At 42.1% G+C, this 19,399-nt stretch overlaps 1 protein-coding gene across 1 annotated transcript in view; it reads left to right on the forward strand.

Moving 5' to 3' along the window:
- The window catches only part of LOC126161230 (dehydrogenase/reductase SDR family member 11-like), a 48,268-nt gene that overhangs the window by 10,856 nt on the left and 18,013 nt on the right, over window positions 1–19,399 (forward strand). Inside the window, exon 3 of the mRNA XM_049916972.1 lies at window positions 1,303–1,475. Coding sequence (XP_049772929.1) covers window positions 1,303–1,475 — 173 coding nt within the window. The remainder of the gene's footprint in view (window positions 1–1,302; window positions 1,476–19,399) is intronic.

Below are 19,399 nucleotides of genomic sequence, written 5' to 3' on the forward strand. Positions count from 1 at the left end.
CAAGTCCTTGAAGAACGACTGAAGCGTTGATGATAGACCAATCTGTTGAAATAACAGCGTTTGTCGGCTGCCATTTTCAGCACTTCACTTCAGACAGCTGCTGCGTTTGTCGTTGTTACAGTGTTGGTACTCCTTAAGGCACTTTTCTGCTCTAAATTTAGCTTCACACTGTTTACAAAATAATATTTTTCCGTCAGTGGCTAAGAACTTATCTCTAAAATCACGAACAACACCTTGCCACTTCATGCAGTTCTAATACTTTGCTTTCGGTGTGTTGAACCAGACTGAGTTTGCATTGAGTCTGAACAGTGTGACCACGAATGCGATGTTTATTACGTCGGAAATCGCCTTTGTTGGCTTCGAGTCCTTGTCTATTATAACCCTGATAAAGAAAGCTTTGTACTTGTTTTTGTGTTTATTTGTGACAATATCCCCTTAAACAATCTTGTGTGACCAACATTTGCATTTTTTTGTATTTTTGTGGTCTTAAAGGTACAAAAAATATATGTATTTTTTGGCAAAACCTGTCCGAAATATGACGTATTAGTAAAAACGTTGTAAATATGACATCATATGCTCAATGAAAATACGTTTTTCTACACTTATAACTGAATTAGTGCATGAATTCTTGTAAATTTTGACCTATAGTTCAGGAGAAAAATATGACCGGGCCGTACTAAAGACGTCGTTGTGTTGTTGCTTGCTTCCCACTGTGATGGGGATGTGTAGAAACTGATCCTTGGTCATAATATCAAATTAAATTGTTTCAAGGTTAACAGATCGCGATGTAGTTGCAAAGTCTTCCGTCCAGCCTGTGACAGTCTCTAAGAGGTTGTCAACATACGTTTTGTTTTTAAAACTCTTGACTTTGCGCCATATATCCGTCATGTTAGCACAGACATTTACAGAGGCACTGGACCATTTCCAGGCCCAATTTTTGCAATGTTTCTAGAAACGCTTCTCTCTGCCATCGAGGAAGCTGCATTTTATGTACATTTCTCCGTAGGCTGATGTTTGAATTTTTTAATGTTGATATTTTTAAAGTAATAGCGCAGCAGTATTCCAGATTCCATGACATCCTTTGGCAGCTATTACACGGACGGTGAACAGTTGTCCTTGTCTGCATGTTCACATCGAGAGCTGACAAGCTCAGAAATGCCACGATTTTCATTCACTTGCGTCTCTTTCGCAAGCTTTTGTTTCAGTATCTGTTGCGTTTTGAATCGAGTGAAATATTATATCTGTGGAGCCCTATTGTTTACAGAATTCTCACATTTCAGACGTTTTGTGAGACATTTCTAGCTTTCAGGAAATTGCCACGACCCACTCGTACCCTGGCAAGCTGCACGCAGTAGAAGCGGACCTGAGCAAGGAGGGGGACATACAGGCGGCCTTTCGCTGGCTAGAGGATAACCTCGGCCGCGTCGACATCCTGGTCAACAACGCTGGCGTCTTCTCTGACTCTCAGCTTACAGGTTAGTCAGCATACCTCGACCAAATGAGTGTCATAGCTAGCAAGTTTAGCTTAGTTTATTTAAGTAGCTTAGGTGTTTGTATGTTGTCTGCATCATACGATAACTCGCTAAGGTGCTGAACAAGCCAGCTGATCTACAATTCTGATACCGTTCCTCAGGGACAGTAACGCTACAAGCCGACTTTTCTCACAAATGGCTTTTACGTTAATCTTAACCTCCATTTAAATTTAGTACCTGATTTATTTGTCAAAAATGATTTTAACATGTGTTCAAAACTACTTCCATTTTTCTACATCTACATCTATACTCCGCGAGCCACCTTACGGTGTGTGGCGGAGGGTACTTATTGTACCACTATCTGATCCCCCCTTCCCTGTTCCATTCACGAATTGTGCGTGGGAAGAACGACTGCTTGTAAGTCTCCGTATTTGCTCTAATTTCTCGGATCTTTTCGTTGTGATCATTACGCGAGATATATGTGGGCGGTAGTAATATGTTGCCCATCTCTTCCCGGAATGTGCTCTCTCGTAATTTCGATAATAAACCTCTCCGTATTGCGTAACGCCTTTCTTGAAGTGTCCGCCACTGGAGCTTGTTCAGCATCTCCGTAACGCTCTCGCGCTGACTAAATGTCCCCATGACGAATCGCGCTGCTTTTCGCTGGATCATGTCTATCTCTTCTATTAATCCAACCTGGTAAGGGTCCCATACTGATGAGCAATACTCAAGAATCGGACGATCAAGCATTTTGTAAGCTACTTCTTTCGTCGATGAGTCACATTTTCTTAGAATTCTTCCTATGAATCTCAACCTGGCGCCTGCTTTTCCCACTATTTGTTTTATGTGATCATTCCACTTCAGATCGCTCCGGATAGTAACTCCTAAGTATTTTACGGTCGTTACCGCTTCCAATGATTTACCACCTATGGCATAATCGTACTGGAATGGATTTCTGCCCCTATGTATGCGCATTATATTACATTTATCTACGTTTAGGGAAAGCTGCCAGCTGTCGCACCATGCATTAATCCTCTGCAGGTCTTCCTGGAGTACGTACGAGTCTTCTGATGTTGCTACTTTCTTGTAGACAACCGTGTCATCTGCAAATAGCCTCACGGAGCTACCGATGTTGTCAACTAAGTCATTTATGTATATTGTAAACAATAAAGGTCCTATCACGCTTCCTTGCGGTACTCCCGAAATTACCTTTACATCTGCAGATTTTGAACCGTTAAGAATGACATGTTGTGTTCTTTCTTCTAGGAAATCCTGAATCCAATCACAAACCTGGTCCGATATTCCGTAAGCTCGTATTTTTTTCACTAAACGTAAGTGCGGAACCGTATCAAATGCCTTCCTGAAGTCCAGGAATACGGCATCAATCTGCTCGCCAGTGTCTACGGCACTGTGAATTTCTTGGGCAAATAGGGCGAGCTGAGTTTCACATGATCTCTGTTTGCGGAATCCATGTTGGTTATAATGAAGGAGATTTGTATTATCTAAGAACGTCATAATACGAGAACACAAAACATGTTCCATTATTCTACAACAGATTGACGTAAGCGAAATAGGCCTATAATTATTCGCATCTGATTTATGACCCTTCTTGAAAATGGGAACGACCTGCGCTTTCTTCCAGTCGCTAGGTACTTTACGTTCTTCCAGCGATCTACGATAAATTGCTGATAGAAAGGGGGCAAGTTCTTTAGCATAATCACTGTAGAATCCTAAGGGTATCTCGTCTGGTCCGGATGCTTTTCCGCTACTAAGTGATAGCAGTTGTTTTTCAATTCCGATATCGTTTATTTCAATATTTTCCATTTTGGCGTCCGTGCGACGGCTGAAGTCAGGGACCGTGTTACGATTTTCCGCAGTGAAACAGTTTCGGAACACTGAATTCAGTATTTCTGCCTTTCTTCGGTCGTCCTCTGTTTCGGTGCCATCGTGGTCAACGAGTGACTGAATAGGGGATTTAGATCCGCTTACCGATTTTACATATGACCAAAACTTTTTAGGGTTCTTGTTTAGATTGTTTGCCAATGTTTTATGTTCGAATTCGTTGAATGCTTCTCTCATTGCTCTCTTTACGCTCTTTTTCGCTTCGTTCAGCTTTTCCTTATCAGCTATGATTCGACTACTCTTAAACCTATGATGAAGCTTTCTTTGTTTCCGTAGTACCTTTCGTACATGATTGTTATACCCCGGTGGATCTTTCCCCTCGCTTTGGACCTTAGTCGGTACGAACTTATCTAAGGCGTACTGGACGATGTTTCTGAATTTTTTCCATTTTTGTTCCACATCCTCTTCCTCAGAAATGAACGTTTGATGGTGGTCACTCAGATATTCTGCGATTTGTGCCCTATCACTCTTGTTAAGCAAATATATTTTCCTTCCTTTCTTGGCATTTCTTATTACACTTGTAGTCATTGATGCAACCACTGACTTATGATCACTGATACCCTCTTCTACATTCACGGAGTCGAAAAGTTCCGGTCTATTTGTTGCTATGAGGTCTAAAACGTTAGCTTCACGAGTTGGTTCTCTAACTATCTGCTCGAAGTAATTCTCGGACAAGGCAGTCAGGATAATGTCACAAGAGTTTCTGTCCCTGGCTCCAGTTCTGATTGTGTGACTATCCCATTCTATACCTGGTAGATTGAAGTCTCCCCCTATTGCAATAGTATGATCACGAAACTTCTTCACGACGTTCTGCAGGTTCACTCTGAGGCGCTCAACTACTACGGTTGCTGATGCAGGTGGTCTATAGAAGCATCCGACTATCATATCTGACCCACCTTTGATACTTAGCTTAACCCAGATTATTTCACATTCGCATTCGCTAATAACTTCACTGGATATTATTGAATTCTTTACTGCTATAAATACTCCTCCACCATTGGCGTTTATCCTATCCTTGCGGTATATATTCCATTCTGTGTCTAGGATTTCGTTACTGTTCACTTCCGGTTTTAACCAACTTTCCGTTCCTAATACTATATGCGCACTATTTCCTTCAATAAGAGATACTAATTCAGGAACCTTGCCCTGGATACTCCTGCAGTTTACCAATATTACGTTTTAGCCGATACATTTAATTCACAGGGGAAACGGTCAAATATTTTTATAGGTGCTTATCTCTCTCGTTTGTGTACAGGGTATCTGTTAGTAAGAGAGGTCATTTTTGTTCGTAGACTTATATTTATGAATATTGCTATTATTCCCGAATTGTAACCAGTTCTACATCAAAAGCTTCTTAAGAGACTAAATACATTAAACGGCTATTTTCAGTATGCATATTTCTTGTCTTTTCTTGTTCTTGTCTTCAGCATCAAATTCAGTTATTACAGTCCGTAAAACAAAACTGTTAGCATGGAAAATGGCAAAGACCCACGTCGGACATTCTCGGTGTGTATAGTCACGTTAGCAATTATGGCAACACTTTCACCCCTTTTGTTCACACATTCGATTATAGCGGCAACATATTACTGTCCAAGCGGGCCGTACTACGCACAACATTGCAAATTAATACCAATTATATACGAGAGTATAGGATATGAACAGCGATCGTGAAAAATGGAATGAATCGTCAGGCAGCGCTAAATATGGTCCGCGGGACATTTTAAGTGTCGGTGTGCAAGTAGCTCGCGGTCGAAGTGTCTGTCCGTCACTCGTTTGTCACACTTGGGTTCTGCCATCGGATCAACATTCATGAAATGTATTCGCAGTTGCGAGTATGGACAACCATCAGCTGTATGATGGAATGACGACAATGAAAATTTGTGCCGCTTTTCACAAGCGGTCGGCTTACCATTAGGCTATCGGAGAATGACTCACAGTCAGACCCAAACTTCCACATGCCGTCAACCATGTGTCTACAACCTACATCCATATATGTATTCCCATACAGGGGAGACATTGTACTTGAAAGTCGCTTGCCCGGTACCGGCGTATAAATACGATATTGCAGTGCCTGTGTCATTCCGAATTACGGTGCAATATTCCTTGCATGTCCACAGGGACATTGCATCGTAATTCGGAATAACAAAGGCATGCAGTAGTAACATCGGTAGAACATTACGTAGGAAATCAGCATACATTGCACCATTTAGATTGCCATCGATAAAATGGGGGCCAATTATCCTTCGTCCCATAATGCCGCACCATACATTAACCCGCCAAGGTCGCTGATGTTCCATTTGTCGCAGCCATCGTGGATTTTCCGTTGCCCAATACATATTATGCCGGTTTACGTTACCGCTGTTGGTGAATGACGCTTCTTCGCTAAATAGAACGCGTGCAAAAAATATGCCATCGTCCCGTAATTTCTCTTGTGCCCAGTGGCAGAGGTGTACACGACGTTCAAATGCAATTCCTGGTGCATAGAAATATGGTACGGGTGCAATCGATGTTGATGTAGCATTCTCAACACCGAAGTTTTTGAGATCCCATTTTTCGCGCAATTTGTCTGCTGCTGATATGCAGATTAGCCGCGACAGCAGCTAAAACACCTACTTGGGCATCATTATTTGTTGCAGGTCGTGGTTAACGTTTCACATGTGGCTGAACACTTTCTGTTTCCTTAAATAACGTAGCTATCCGGCGAACGGTCCGGACACTTGGATGATGTCGTCCAGGATACCGACCAAAATACATAGCACACGCCCGTTGGGCATTTTGTTCACAATAGCCATACATCAACAAGATATCGACCTTTTCCGCAATTGGTAAACGGTCCATTTTAACACGGGTAATGTATCACAAAGCAAATGCCGCCCGCACAGGCGGAATGTTACGTGATACCACGTACTTATACGTTTGTGATTATTACAGAGCCATCTATCACAAAGCGAAAAAAGTGGTCCAACTAAAACATTTATATTTCTTTACGTACTACACGAATATGTAATAAAAATGGGGGTTACTATTTTTAAAAACGCAGTTGATATCCGTTTGACGTATGGCAGCTCCATCTAGCGGGCCAGCCATAGCGCCATCTAGTTTCCCCCTTCAAGCTAGACGAGTTTCGTTCTTTGTAGTTTTTTCGTTTGATGCTTATTTCGTGAGATACTTGTCCCGGTCATTATCAATGAACCATCCTGTATATGAAACAACATGTTGTAAATATATGTAATCACAGAAAATCAGAAATGTTTATAAGTAAAATCATTACAATGAGAAGGAAGCAAATAGTCTAAAATTGTGACATACTGTGCTGTCTCCGTTGTCATCGTGTGTTGCTTTACGACTGGTGTGAGCTGCTCAGAACCGAAGGTACCAGCTCTCGTCAGGACGTGCTAAGAGTTTTGTTTTGTCGAGTGACCATACCTACAGAAAATCCCTGTGTGATTAGTAAATTAAATGATTCATAGAACTGGAGCTTTCATACCATTACATTACGCTAGGTGTTATTAGCAAATTAGAATTAAAATTAATGACAGTCCATATGAGCTCATTAGCTGTTTATTGTAAAATTATTCATCAAATGTTCTTCCTACCGCACTTAGTCACTATGTTAGGTGCACTCCTAGATCCATATTCACTCTTACCAAGATCTACTTCGACTTACATTGTAATTCTAAGCCTGTAGCTATCGACCTCTACAACTGCGGTTCATTTGATTAATCATTTTAATTACTTTAATTAATGTTTTCCTGGCACTTGATCGGCCGCATTCTTTCTTTAAAGGAACTTTCACACCAATATTTTCTCGGGTTATGGATTTTATTTAGTACGCCGACCATCGCTGTTTAACAGTCTTTAATTTGATGATGGCCGTTGAGGGATCACTCAGTATTGTTTATAGCTGCAACAACTTGTAACATGGTAATTCTCATCAGGCACGAAGTGATCACTTGTAAGTAATGAATATGAGAATCGATGATCAACAGCACCTATAACATAGTATTTCTAGCAAAAGTTTCTTCAAGTGTTGAGCCAAAACAAGCGTTGTGTCCCTGTAAGAGGTACAGAGGCGAGCGAGTGTGCCGAAATTTACCCCAGTTCACTACCACCAGTACCACGTCATCATAACGCTCCTGTTTTTAACATACAAAGGATTGAAACATTATCAAAGAGTGAAACTAAATTTAAAATAACTTTTCCTAACTTCTTATGCTTACGTATATTAATGTTAACATTGCTAAGTCTCACAACGTGGAAAAGAATGTGTTAGGGAAGATATACGATCATAAGAAAAAATAAATGGCGCTGCATGATAAAAATAGGAAGCTAAAAATTGATCAGAATATGCAAGTGTATGTCGCAATTAAAAGTTACAAGTCTCAATTTGATATGAGCAATGTTTTGGTCGAAATCAGCGTTTTTATGAAAAATTGAAGGCGCTGAACATTAGACTCAGAAATATGAAAATTCATATGTAGCCTCAGTTTCATACAAAAACGTTAACTAAAACTGGTTGAAATGGCTCTGAGCACTATGGGACTTAACTTCTGAGGTCATCAGTCCCCTAGAACTTAGAACTACTTAAACCTAACTAACCTAAGAACATCACAAACATTCATGCCCGAGTCAGGATTCGAACCTGCGACCGTAGCGGTCGCGCGGGTCCATACTGTAGCGTCTAGAACCGCTCGGCCACTCCCGCCGGCAAAACGTTAACTATGTGACACCAATAAGCTACCTCTATTAATTTTCGAGTCATTTCCTATAAACCAAATTTGGAACGAAAATGTCCATCTTCATGATAGTTTATGTGATTGGTGTTTGAAGCGCTCAATTTCGCGGTTATCAGCGCCCGTGCAAATTTACAACCTTTGCTCAGACCAATGTCGCCACTTTCATGAATGATGATGAAATGATGAGGACAACACAAAACCCAGTCATTTCGAGGCATGTGGAAATCACTCACCCCGCCGGGAATCGAACCCAAAACCATGTGCTCTCGAAGCGCGAACGCGACCGCGAGACAACGAGCTGCGGACTCATGGTAGACTATTCACTGTATTTGTAATGGAAAGTTCTAATTACAGCACTCAATTCATTCATGCAATGATACAGCTGTACCAAGATTAAATACTGTATTGTAAATAACAATGATCACAAGGAAACTTAAAGAGGTTGTTCAGAGGTCATGTTTTACTGTCCGTTCCTTTCTAAAAACACCAGCCAGCAAAGTTTAAATGCAATGAGCTAAAACTTTTTCAGTAACTTAAGCGAACGTAGCTCTGTTTATATAAAAATTGAGATTGTAAATTATTAAACCACAGAGCTGTCAATTAATATCTGTCCGAGGTAGGGGCCATTAGATGCTGCGTTTGCCAGCACGGTAGCTCAGCGTGTTCGATCAGAGGGCTGCTCGCCTCTGTAACAAAAAACTGAGTAAAGGAATCAACGATCACCTTGAACGGATGTCTTGTGACGTTCACCCAGACCAAACGCAACGAACAATACCGAACAAAATGAATAAAAGCGGTTCTAGGCGCTTCACTCCGGAACCGCGCTGCTGCTACTGTCGCAGGTTCGAATCCTGCCTCGGGCATGGATGTGTGTCATGTACTTAGGTTAGTTAGGTTTAACTAGTTCTAAGTCTAGGGGACTGATCACCTGAGATGTTAAGTCCCGTAGAGCGTAGAGCCATTTGGCCCATTTTTGACACTTGGAACAAAGATATCAATCTTTTCGCGTCAGTTCTACTCCTGCGTGCGTATTGCTTCAGATGACGTCAGACCTGGGCAGACTTGAGGGCGTTTTCGCTACAAATAGGAAGCGAACTCGTGAGGACTCTACACTGTCCTCGATCGCTTACACTTCATGGCAGTAAATGTTTGTGTGCCCCCCCCTCCCTCCCCAATGTTGACGAAACCGTGTCGCAAGTGACGAAATTATATTCCACTTTTAAGGTGAGCAATTCCCTTTTGGTGATTAGAAGTCAGGGCGATAGACCATTTGACCTGGAACTTACTGTAGAGGGATATTATTATATTTTTTGCTTTTGAAGTTTTACACAATATACTTGCATCAAAAAAGTTTTGTATCACCCCAGTCCCCAGAACTGAAGACACATGTTGACTGTGGATATTGTATCACTGACACAGTCCCTTTGACTGTTCAGAGATGTCACTAAACCCACCCAAAGATGTAAACAACCATGCATGAGCAGCGCCTATCAGACGGAGGGGGTCCGACAGCCGATCAGTTCCAGTTCCAGTCATTCCACCTAAACGGTCAATACCGCGTTTGATCGCGTCCGAATTGTTACTTTGTGCCAGGAATGGCTCTCAACAAGGGAAGTGTTCAGGCGTCTCGGAGTGAACCAAAGCGATGTTGTTCGGACATGGAGGAGATACAGAGAGACAGGAGCTGTCGATGACATGCCTCGCTCAGGCCGCCCAAGGCCTACTGCTGCAGTGGATGACCGCTACCTACGGATTATGGCTCGGAGGAACCCTGACAGCAACGCCACTATGATGAATAATGTTTTTCGTGCAGCCGCAGGACGTCGTGTTACGACTCAATCTGTGCGCAATAGGCTGCATGATGCGCAACTTCACTCCCGACATCCGTGGTGAGGTCCATCTTTCCAACCATGACACCATGCAGCGCGGTACAGATTGGCCCAACAAAATGCCGTATGGAGCGCTCAGGATTGGCATCACGTTCTCTTCACCGATGAGTGTCGCATATGCCTTCAACAAGACAATCGTCGGAGACGTGTTTGGAGGCAACCCGGTCAGGCAGAACGCCGTAGACACGCTGTCCAGCGAGTGCAGCAAGTTGGAGGTTCCCTACTGTTTTGGGGTGGCATTATGCGGGGCCGACGTACGTCGCTGGTGGTCATGGAAGGCACTGTAACGGCTGTACGATACGTGAATGGCATCCTCCGATCGCTAGTGCAACCACATCGGCAGCATGTTGGCGAGGCCTTCGTCTTTATGGACGACAATTCGCGCTCCCATCGTGCACATCTTGTGAATGACTTCTTTCAGGATAACGGCATCGTTCGACTAGAGTGGCCAGCATGTTCTCCGGCCTGGGATGGATTGAAAAAGGCTGTATATGGAAGACGTGACCCACCAACCACTGTGAGGGATCTACGCCGATTCGACGTTGAGGAGTGGGACAATCTGGACCAACAGTGCCTTGATAAACTTGTGGACAGTGTGCCATGATGAATACAGGCATGCATCAATGGGTATTAGAAGTACCGGCATGTACAGCAATCTAGACCACCACCCTTGAAGGTCTCGCTGTATGGTGGTGCAACATGCAATGGGTGGGTTTCATGAGCAATAAAAAGGGCGGAAATGATGTTTATGTTAATCTCTATTCCTATTTTCTGTACAGGTTCCGAAAATCTCGAGACCGAGGTGATGCAAAATTTTTTTTTTATATGTATATTAAAAAGTTAAAACTCATAACGCATCAAAACAACAGTGTGTTTAAGATTACGGCGTTTAGCAGTACCTATACAGAATAGCATTTGTGGTGAAAGTTGTTTAAGGCCTTTTTAAAAAAATCTTCTACGATTTTTTATCATACAAAGAACGTAATTCTTTTATAGAGAAACACACATTAAGATGGACCTTCAAGGTGCGAAACCGATAGTGGGTCTTTGAAAGGACTACAGTTACAGCTAGTACAGTCATATGGACTTTCATTCATTTTAATTCTAATTTTCTAATAACACCTTGCATAATATTGTAGCCAATGCCATCAATTAGGTGTTTTTGTCCCACCTATAGAGTAGTTTGTAATAAAGTAAAAGTAAACTTCCACGTTCTGGTCCAAGACAGGCCAAACTGGCCCGCCTGATCGCTATGTCATTCTCTGCCAATGGCGTCATCGAATCTAGTACGGAGGGGAATCTCATCGGCACACCGCCCTCCCCCTGATTATTGGGTTTCTTGACCTTGGTACCTTTACAAATCGGTCAAATAGTTCCTGAGTGTACCCCGTACCATTACTCCTACCAAAGAAAAATCCCGGGAATCGAACCAAGATTCTCTGACTGTCAGGCAACCACGCTGACCACTCAGCTATTGCGACGGACTGTGTGGTTAATACTTCGATACTTGAAGACGACTTAAGTTAATGGAAGTACCCAAAGTGATTTCGTCACAAAAATCAGGTCACACGGAGGAAGTTTTCCACAGCAAAAATATCTGAGAGCTATAGAATCGGCAACAGTTATTATTGACATGCACAAGCAGGAATATTGAACAATCTGATTTACATGTTCCCTTTTGATATGGTCTGTTGCCATCCTTGTATGCAGCTGAATGTAATGCTTCTTTTTAAAGAAAGTGATATAACTTTACCAGAAAACTAAACAATATTTTTTGAGATAATTTCTTTCATTCACTCTTTATTTCTGTGCAATCATTACGTTGCTTGTATTATAAACTAAGGGAGCAATTCCTGCTTCCTCATTTTAGAACAAGAAGTTATTCACCTAAGTCTCCAGGTTTTGCTCACAGCTGTTCTTGATGATAAAACCTTTTGAGTCGTTTGACCGCAGCACGTTCCTTTTCAGATTTCTTCACTAATCGACGTTTCGACCCCTCTGCTGGAACCTATATTCAGTATTATATTGGTGTCCCAGGATAGCCGAACGCTATCGAGAGACATCATCGTGGTTACTTATAAAAGGCTATATTCCGGGCCTTTATCGGAGAAGTGGAGTTACTGGGTAAAAATCTCCCAGTTGCTAATAGTGCACCGTCGTCATTGGGTAAATGCTGAAATAACTCACTGACGAAGAGGGGAGGAGACCAAAATACTATTGTTGTGCCGCCTCCATTGCTGTTTACTTTCCTCTCTCGCCGTGGCTGTGTGTTTACGTACTGACAGCGCATAGTCACGAAGACGGTGCTATTACACTCATTCTTCGATATTTGGACTGTAAATACTACTTTATTCGACCAGCGCGCGTACGTTCTCAAAATCCGTAACCTATTACACTCTTCTTGCTGCTCCGCTACCTCTGACATTAAACTGGTTTACGTCTCCTTTAACGCGTTCTTTTATTATCTTTCCAGTTTCGCCGATGTATGCTTTGCCCGAGACACATGTCACTTAATGCACTTTTCGAGCGGAACGACCTCCTCCATGCTAACCAGCCTGAATTTCGAAAACACCGATCACATGAAACATAACTTGCGGTTTTCTCACATGACATCCCGAAATCCATGGCTCAAGGCAGTGAAGTGCATGCAGTATTAGTCAATTTCCGAAAAGCATTTGACTCACGAGGAGAGGTCCCCAGCGTTGGGATCGACTTTTTGTAACCATCTATACGGTGATGTAGGTTAAGATACCAGGTATCAAACCCTTCAGCCATTTATCCTAGTGTGCTCTCGTTTGCGACTAATTTAAAAAAAAAATCGGAATTTTGCGTGATGGTCAATGACTTTGAAAATGACACAATTCCAACAGTGGTGTTATGGTGTAGTAGATAGAATAGTAGTTTTTTTTATGCAGGAGGTTGTGGGTTCGAATCTCTTCAGGACCAGTAATTTTTTTATTGTAAAATCTTTATCGATATGACTTTGATCGTTATTTTATTCTATTAATTGTTTCAAATGTAATTTCTTTCTATTCATTTGTTTCATTTTTTCTTTACGTCATTCTTTTTCCAAACGGAATTTTTGTGAATTTGAATTTAATTATATTTATCTATTATAAATTATTTGAAAATTACGACCTACCAGTTAAAAAATAAAACACGAAATAATCTATTTATACTGACTGTGCAATGGTGTGAAAAATGTATTTTTCGTTATCAGATGTGCAATTCTTTCTGCACTGTAATCATCATATTAACATTTATAACATAACATAAAAATCTATCGCACTATGGACAAAATAACGCAGATGAAGGTTTAAATGAAAGAAGACTGTATAAGTAAAACGAAATTTAAGCAAAATGAGAAATAGATATAGTGAACGCAATAATGTGGACAGAAAAACCAGGATGATAAAACAAAAGAAATTAGTTTGAAATTAATACATAAAGTTAATCAAAAGCACGTGAACAAAGATTTCAGGTGGAAAATGAATGATAGGAAGAAAAATGGGAGCAAATGAATTAGTTGATATTATAATTAAAATTATGTGACAAAAGAATGGAAATAAAAATTGCAGTTAAGGCAATTAATTGAATAAAATGATGGGCAAAGTCATTTCTATAAAGATAATTTGGAACAGAAGTGAGGATTTCTTTGTAAGAAGGACGCAGCATGATTGGAGGACAGTCATCGTATGGTTCAAATGGCTCTGAGCACTATGGGACTTACCGAGCGAGGTGGCGCAGTGGTTAGCACACTGGACTCGCATTCGGGAGGACGACGGTTCAATCCCGTCTCCAGCCATCCTGATTTAGGTTTTCCGTGATTTCCCTAAATCGTTTCAGGCAAATGCCGGGATGGTTCCTTTGAAAGGGCACGGCCGATTTCCTTCCCAATCCTTCCCTAACCCGAGCTTGCGCTCCGTCTCTAATGACCTCGTTGTCGACGGGACGTTAAACACTAACCACCACCACCACTATGGGACTTAACATCTGAGGTCATCAGCCCAGAACTACTTAAACCTAACTAACCTAAGGACATCACACACATCCATGTCCGAGGCAGGATTCGAACCAGCGACCGTAGCGGTCGCGTGGTTCCAGACTGAAGCGCCTAGAACCGCTCGGCCACATCGGCCGGCGGAGACTCATCGACATAAGTAGAAGATACTTTGGGCGTATTCCAGCGAACTGTGTTAGGTCCTTTGCTGTTGATGTTGCATGTTAATGACCTTACGTACAATGCTAACTTCTCGCAGATGACGCAGTTGTCTTTAAAAAAATGTTCAAATGTGTATAAATTCCTAAGGGACCAAACTGCTGACGTCATTGGTCCCTATACTTACACACTACCTAAAGTAACTTATGCTAAGAACAACATACACGCTTTCGCTATAGGGAGGACGCGAACCACCGGTGGGAGGGGCCACGCAATCAGTGACATGGCGCCTCAAACCGCTGGCCACTCCGTGCGGCAGTTGCCTTCAGTGAAGCACAGTCTGAACGAAGCTGCACAAACGTTCGGTAACATCTTGATAAGATTTCAAAGAATTACAAAGATTGACAGCCTGATGTAAATATTCAGAAACGTAAAACTCCGCACTTCACAAAACGAAAAAAAAAACAAAGAAAAGTATGAATATAATAGCACTGAGTCGCAGCTGGAATCGGTAAACTCATACAAATAGGTGGGTATAGCACTTCGAAGGGACATGGAATGGGATCCGCTGTAGTAAAGTAGGTAACAGATTTCGTTCTATTCGTAAAAAAAAAAAAAAAAAAAAAACTAGCAAATCTCGATCCATCTACAAAGGAGATTGCTTACAAATCACTCATGCGACCCATCCTGGAATACTGCTAGAATGTGTGGGATCCATATCAAATGGAATTATATGAAATATCGAGTGTGTATAGAGATGGGCAACACAAATGGTCATATGTTTGTTAGGTTTGTTTGACCCACGGGAAAGAGTGACAGAGATGTTGAAGGAGCTGAATTGGCCGACTCCTGAGGATAGACGGAAAACTGACGTAGATGAATATGCCGTGTGTGGGGCAGTCAGCCACGTCCGTCGAGGGGCCGAAGAAGTCTTTTATCTGGTGTTGATTGAAAACATAGTCCACAAACAATTCTTTCATTGGGCTCTATCTATGCGATTGGTTGTTTTAGAGACAAATCTTAAACAATACGCCGGAAGTTACTCGTACTTCTTCTTTACATTTTTGTTATTAAGTTACTCGTACTCCTTGTTTACATTATTATTATTATTAAAGCTCCTTTTAAAGGCCCTGTTTATGGAAAGTTCACCATAGCCGTTAGTCATCAATGTTTCCACAAGACAATCTAGCTCTGTTCAAAAGCTCTTACCGTCAATGACGAGCAGTGCTCGCGAGTACAGAGTGCTCATAGCAGATTGCTTATGGGCTGAGAAGTGGTGCGAAGAGGCGTTTCGGCTGCCTGTTGTCAGATCTTCCAAAGATCAAAACATCTGACCTCGCTCTCCACATCCGTGGTCAAGCTAATTTTAGGATTAATGTTCAGGAAACAGTGGAAGCTATGTAGATCTTCCCTGGTGTGTAGCCAAGAACGATCGAATCATCCACACAGCGTAGCCAGCAAGATATTTTTAATTCCACATTACTTAATGCCTGTTGTCCGACATAGCCCACAAAAATGTCAGCTGCTACGGGCGACAGAAATGAAACCATAGCAACCCCGTCACGTTGTTCATAAAGTTCCCCCTTATGCACTCACCTTCAGAAGAAAACAGAGCACCTTAAACTAATAGAGACAGGACGCTCATATTCACAGGACATGTACATCAGTATGTTCTGTAGAAATGATTAGCTTTCCAATCACCTTGGTTCGGGTAGCCTAGGTGACACAGGATTCTCCATGGGTCCTGAAAACTTGTTCCATGCGTGATGGCATCGGCACGTGTGAAGGCGCGAATGGCGTCTTGTGGTATAGCCATCCATGCTGCATTTCGTCTGGTTCCAACGTTCATCTGTCGTGGTTGGCGTTGGGTCACAGCACTGCCCCTGTCATTTCACCATACCCCACATATTTTAGATTGACGACAAGTTTGGTGATCTGGAGGGCCAGGACAAAAGGCTGACATCCTGCGGCAGCAAGGAGGCACATGTTCGTGCAGCAACATGTGGTCGTGCATTATCTTGCTGAAAAATGGCAGCTGCAGAATGGGTTCGGCTGTGGGTCGCAGGATGTCATTCACGTAGGTCAGACTGGTCACGCTACCCTGGACACGTGGCGACTGTGATTTGTGGTTGTACCCAATTGCACCCCACACCATAAGGTCTCGAGCTGGTGTTACATGTCTTGTGTGAATGCAGTCAAATGGTTCAAATGGCTCTTAGCACTATGGGACTTAACTTCCGAGGTCATCAGTCCCCTTGAACTTAGAACTACTTAAACCTAACTAACCTGAGGACATCATACACATCCATGCCCGAGGCAGGATTCGAACCTGCGACCGTAGCGGTCGCGCAGTTCCAGACCGTAGCGCCTAGAACCGCTCGGCCACCCCGGCCGTCGTGAATGCAGTCACTGTGACGCGGAGCCTTCCTGTCTGCGGCGACCCAAAATGCGGCCATTATTTTCTAACAAACAGAACCTGGATTGTAACGTGCCAACTGGCGGTATTCAAGATCGAAATCACGACGACAACGGGTCGTACTGTACCAGCGACTAGGCACTCAGTCCGGAACCGCGCGACAGCTACGGTCGCAGGTTCGAATCCTGCCTCGGGCATGGATGTGTGTGATGTCCTTAGGTTAGTTTGGTTTAAGTAGTTCTGAGTTCTAGGAGACTTATGACCACAGATGTTAAGTCCCATAGTGCTCAGAGCCATCTGAACCATTTTTTGTACCAGCGTCGCTATGCCGCTGATGTATGGCTTCCTGCAGCGCAAAATTGCTTGAGCCAACCAATCGACCACTACAGCTTGAATTTGGTAGTTTTAATTTTACAGTAGATGTTATGACTGTGGATCGCTATTAGTTTTCAGAAGATTCCAGTCGTTGCGGAGCGCCTGGCAAATACTCGAAGTCTAGGTCGTACCGTAGTTGCACTCTTAAAAGACAAATTGAAGACAGATCAACCCTTGGATAATTAGTACTGCAGCAATCATAAACGTTGACGAGTAGTACTGCAGCAATCATAAACATTGACGAGACGGCAGACTCAAATGTCAAATAAACAACACCTCTACTCTACACAAAGTCGTAATCGTACAGGACACTACTACACCACGAATAGACACGCTAAAACATTCCAATGACAGTGACAAACAATATCGAGCAGCTATCACGAGACACAGATTTCGATAACAACTCCCGTTATCTTACTATTGGACAAACAAAATGCCAAACCACTTTAAATACAATACCTGTTTATATTATGTCAAGCTAAATGATACCTCTAGCTTGCAATTGTTCTCACACACCACAAAATTCTCACAACGCAGCACTCTATCTCCGGAAAAGTCTCGGAATCTTTCAATTACTTACAATATTTATATCCAACACATCGTCGAGTTACCACCAATTCACTTTAAGTTGCTTTCACCGATATCCATAAGGATTAAGATAATTGATGTTACTCTTATATCTCTTTCAGTTTAGTGCCGCGTTGCTATGTAAATAATACGACATAACGTATTCCACAGATTTACCAATCTTTGTTATTAGTATAATCGCTGAGTTTTCCGTGATAACTTTCTACAACGTCAGTTCTAATTGAAGTTACTTAGGACACTCTTTCCATAAATTAAATCGTTTTAACTGTTTAGCGTATCTACCCTCTGAGTATTTAGCGTGGATCAACTCAATTAATGAACTTTTAGATCAGGCAAGACTTACAAATACCATCATAAAATTGTCATGCAAAGCGTTACTAATACTCTGAAAATGAACCTTTGCTTTTCTCACAAAATGTAACTACAGACAACAGCTACTAATTGAACACACGTAAAGGTTTCTTTTAACCAAATAAAACTGGTATTTATTGGGTCCATGTATCTCAATACAATATGATTTACGTAAGTGAGCGAGTGCCAGCAGAAACTAACACACCCCACAAAAATGGAAATTCAATAATAAAAAATAAACAAAAATCCTAGGCGTCACCGCCTCCTTAACCCTAACCTTAAGTAACAATTTAACTCAATACTGTGCCTCTTCAGGCGTTAGCAAAACGCGATCCGCCAAGTTCCCTAAATTGAAATAAGCCACTCATCACTTTGACTAACAAAGTTTTCGTTTAGTTGCGTGTTGTTTGTAAATTGTTCCTTTTATTCTCGTTGCTTGTCAACTCAACTATTGGTACGATCTATCATATTGCAGTGAAAAAGTTCGAACCAATACGAGCCAATTCTAGGTCTGCTGTTTGATCGTGGTATTTAAACAGAATGTGTTCGAGGCTTTCCCTTATCGACAAACACCAATCACTACCAAACCACCCCAGCAAAGCAGCTAACAACCCAATTACCTCTGGGTGAGCCGTGACCACTAATCGTACCCCACGGACAGGATATCAGTTTCAACGATTCCCAAAAACTCATCAACTGCAGTCTCCTTCTCTCTAACACGACTCACGCTGTATCTATCACAGCAAACTATTCCTTACTACCTAACTGTCCACAGGACGACAATAAATCGATCGCCCTAGCACATAAATTCGCCAAAACCAGTCTCATCCGCGACTATTTATAAAACCTCACGGAGCCTACGTACATTTCATAGCTCAGGTTTGGGAGGGAACTACCGTCACAGCCACGTATATGAACAGGGGCCAAAAAGACAAAGTATCCACGCTGCCTCCGTGAAGTGCACCAAATTAAGATACTGCTTCTACCAGCAAAACTTCTTTCCCTCTACCAAGCCTTAAACACTAACTGTGATGCTTCAATACACCACGCAAAGGGTCGGTATACTATCCGACCTAGACGTACCCATATATACAGGGTGAGTCACCTAACACTACCGCTGGATATATTTCGTAAACCACATCAAATACTGACGAATCGATTCACAAGACCGAACGTGAGGAGAGGGGCTAGTGTAATTGGTTAATACAAACCATAAAAAAATGCACGGAAGTATGTTTTTTAACACAAACCTACGTTTTTTAAAATGGAACCCCGTTAGTTTTGTTAGCACATCTGAACATATAAAAAAATACGTAATCAGTGCCGTTTGTTACATTGTAAAATGTTAATTACATCCGGAGATATTGTAACCTAAAGTTGACGCTTGAGTACCACTCCTCCGCTGTTAGGTCGTGTGCGCGACTGCTACGGTCGCAGGTTCGAATCCTGCCTCGGGCATGGATGTGTGTGATGTCCTTAGGTTAGTTAGGTTTAAGTAGTTCTAAGTTCTA

This window comes from Schistocerca cancellata, chromosome 2 (genome assembly GCF_023864275.1).
Source record: "Schistocerca cancellata isolate TAMUIC-IGC-003103 chromosome 2, iqSchCanc2.1, whole genome shotgun sequence".
Taxonomy (NCBI): Eukaryota; Metazoa; Arthropoda; class Insecta; order Orthoptera; family Acrididae; genus Schistocerca; species Schistocerca cancellata.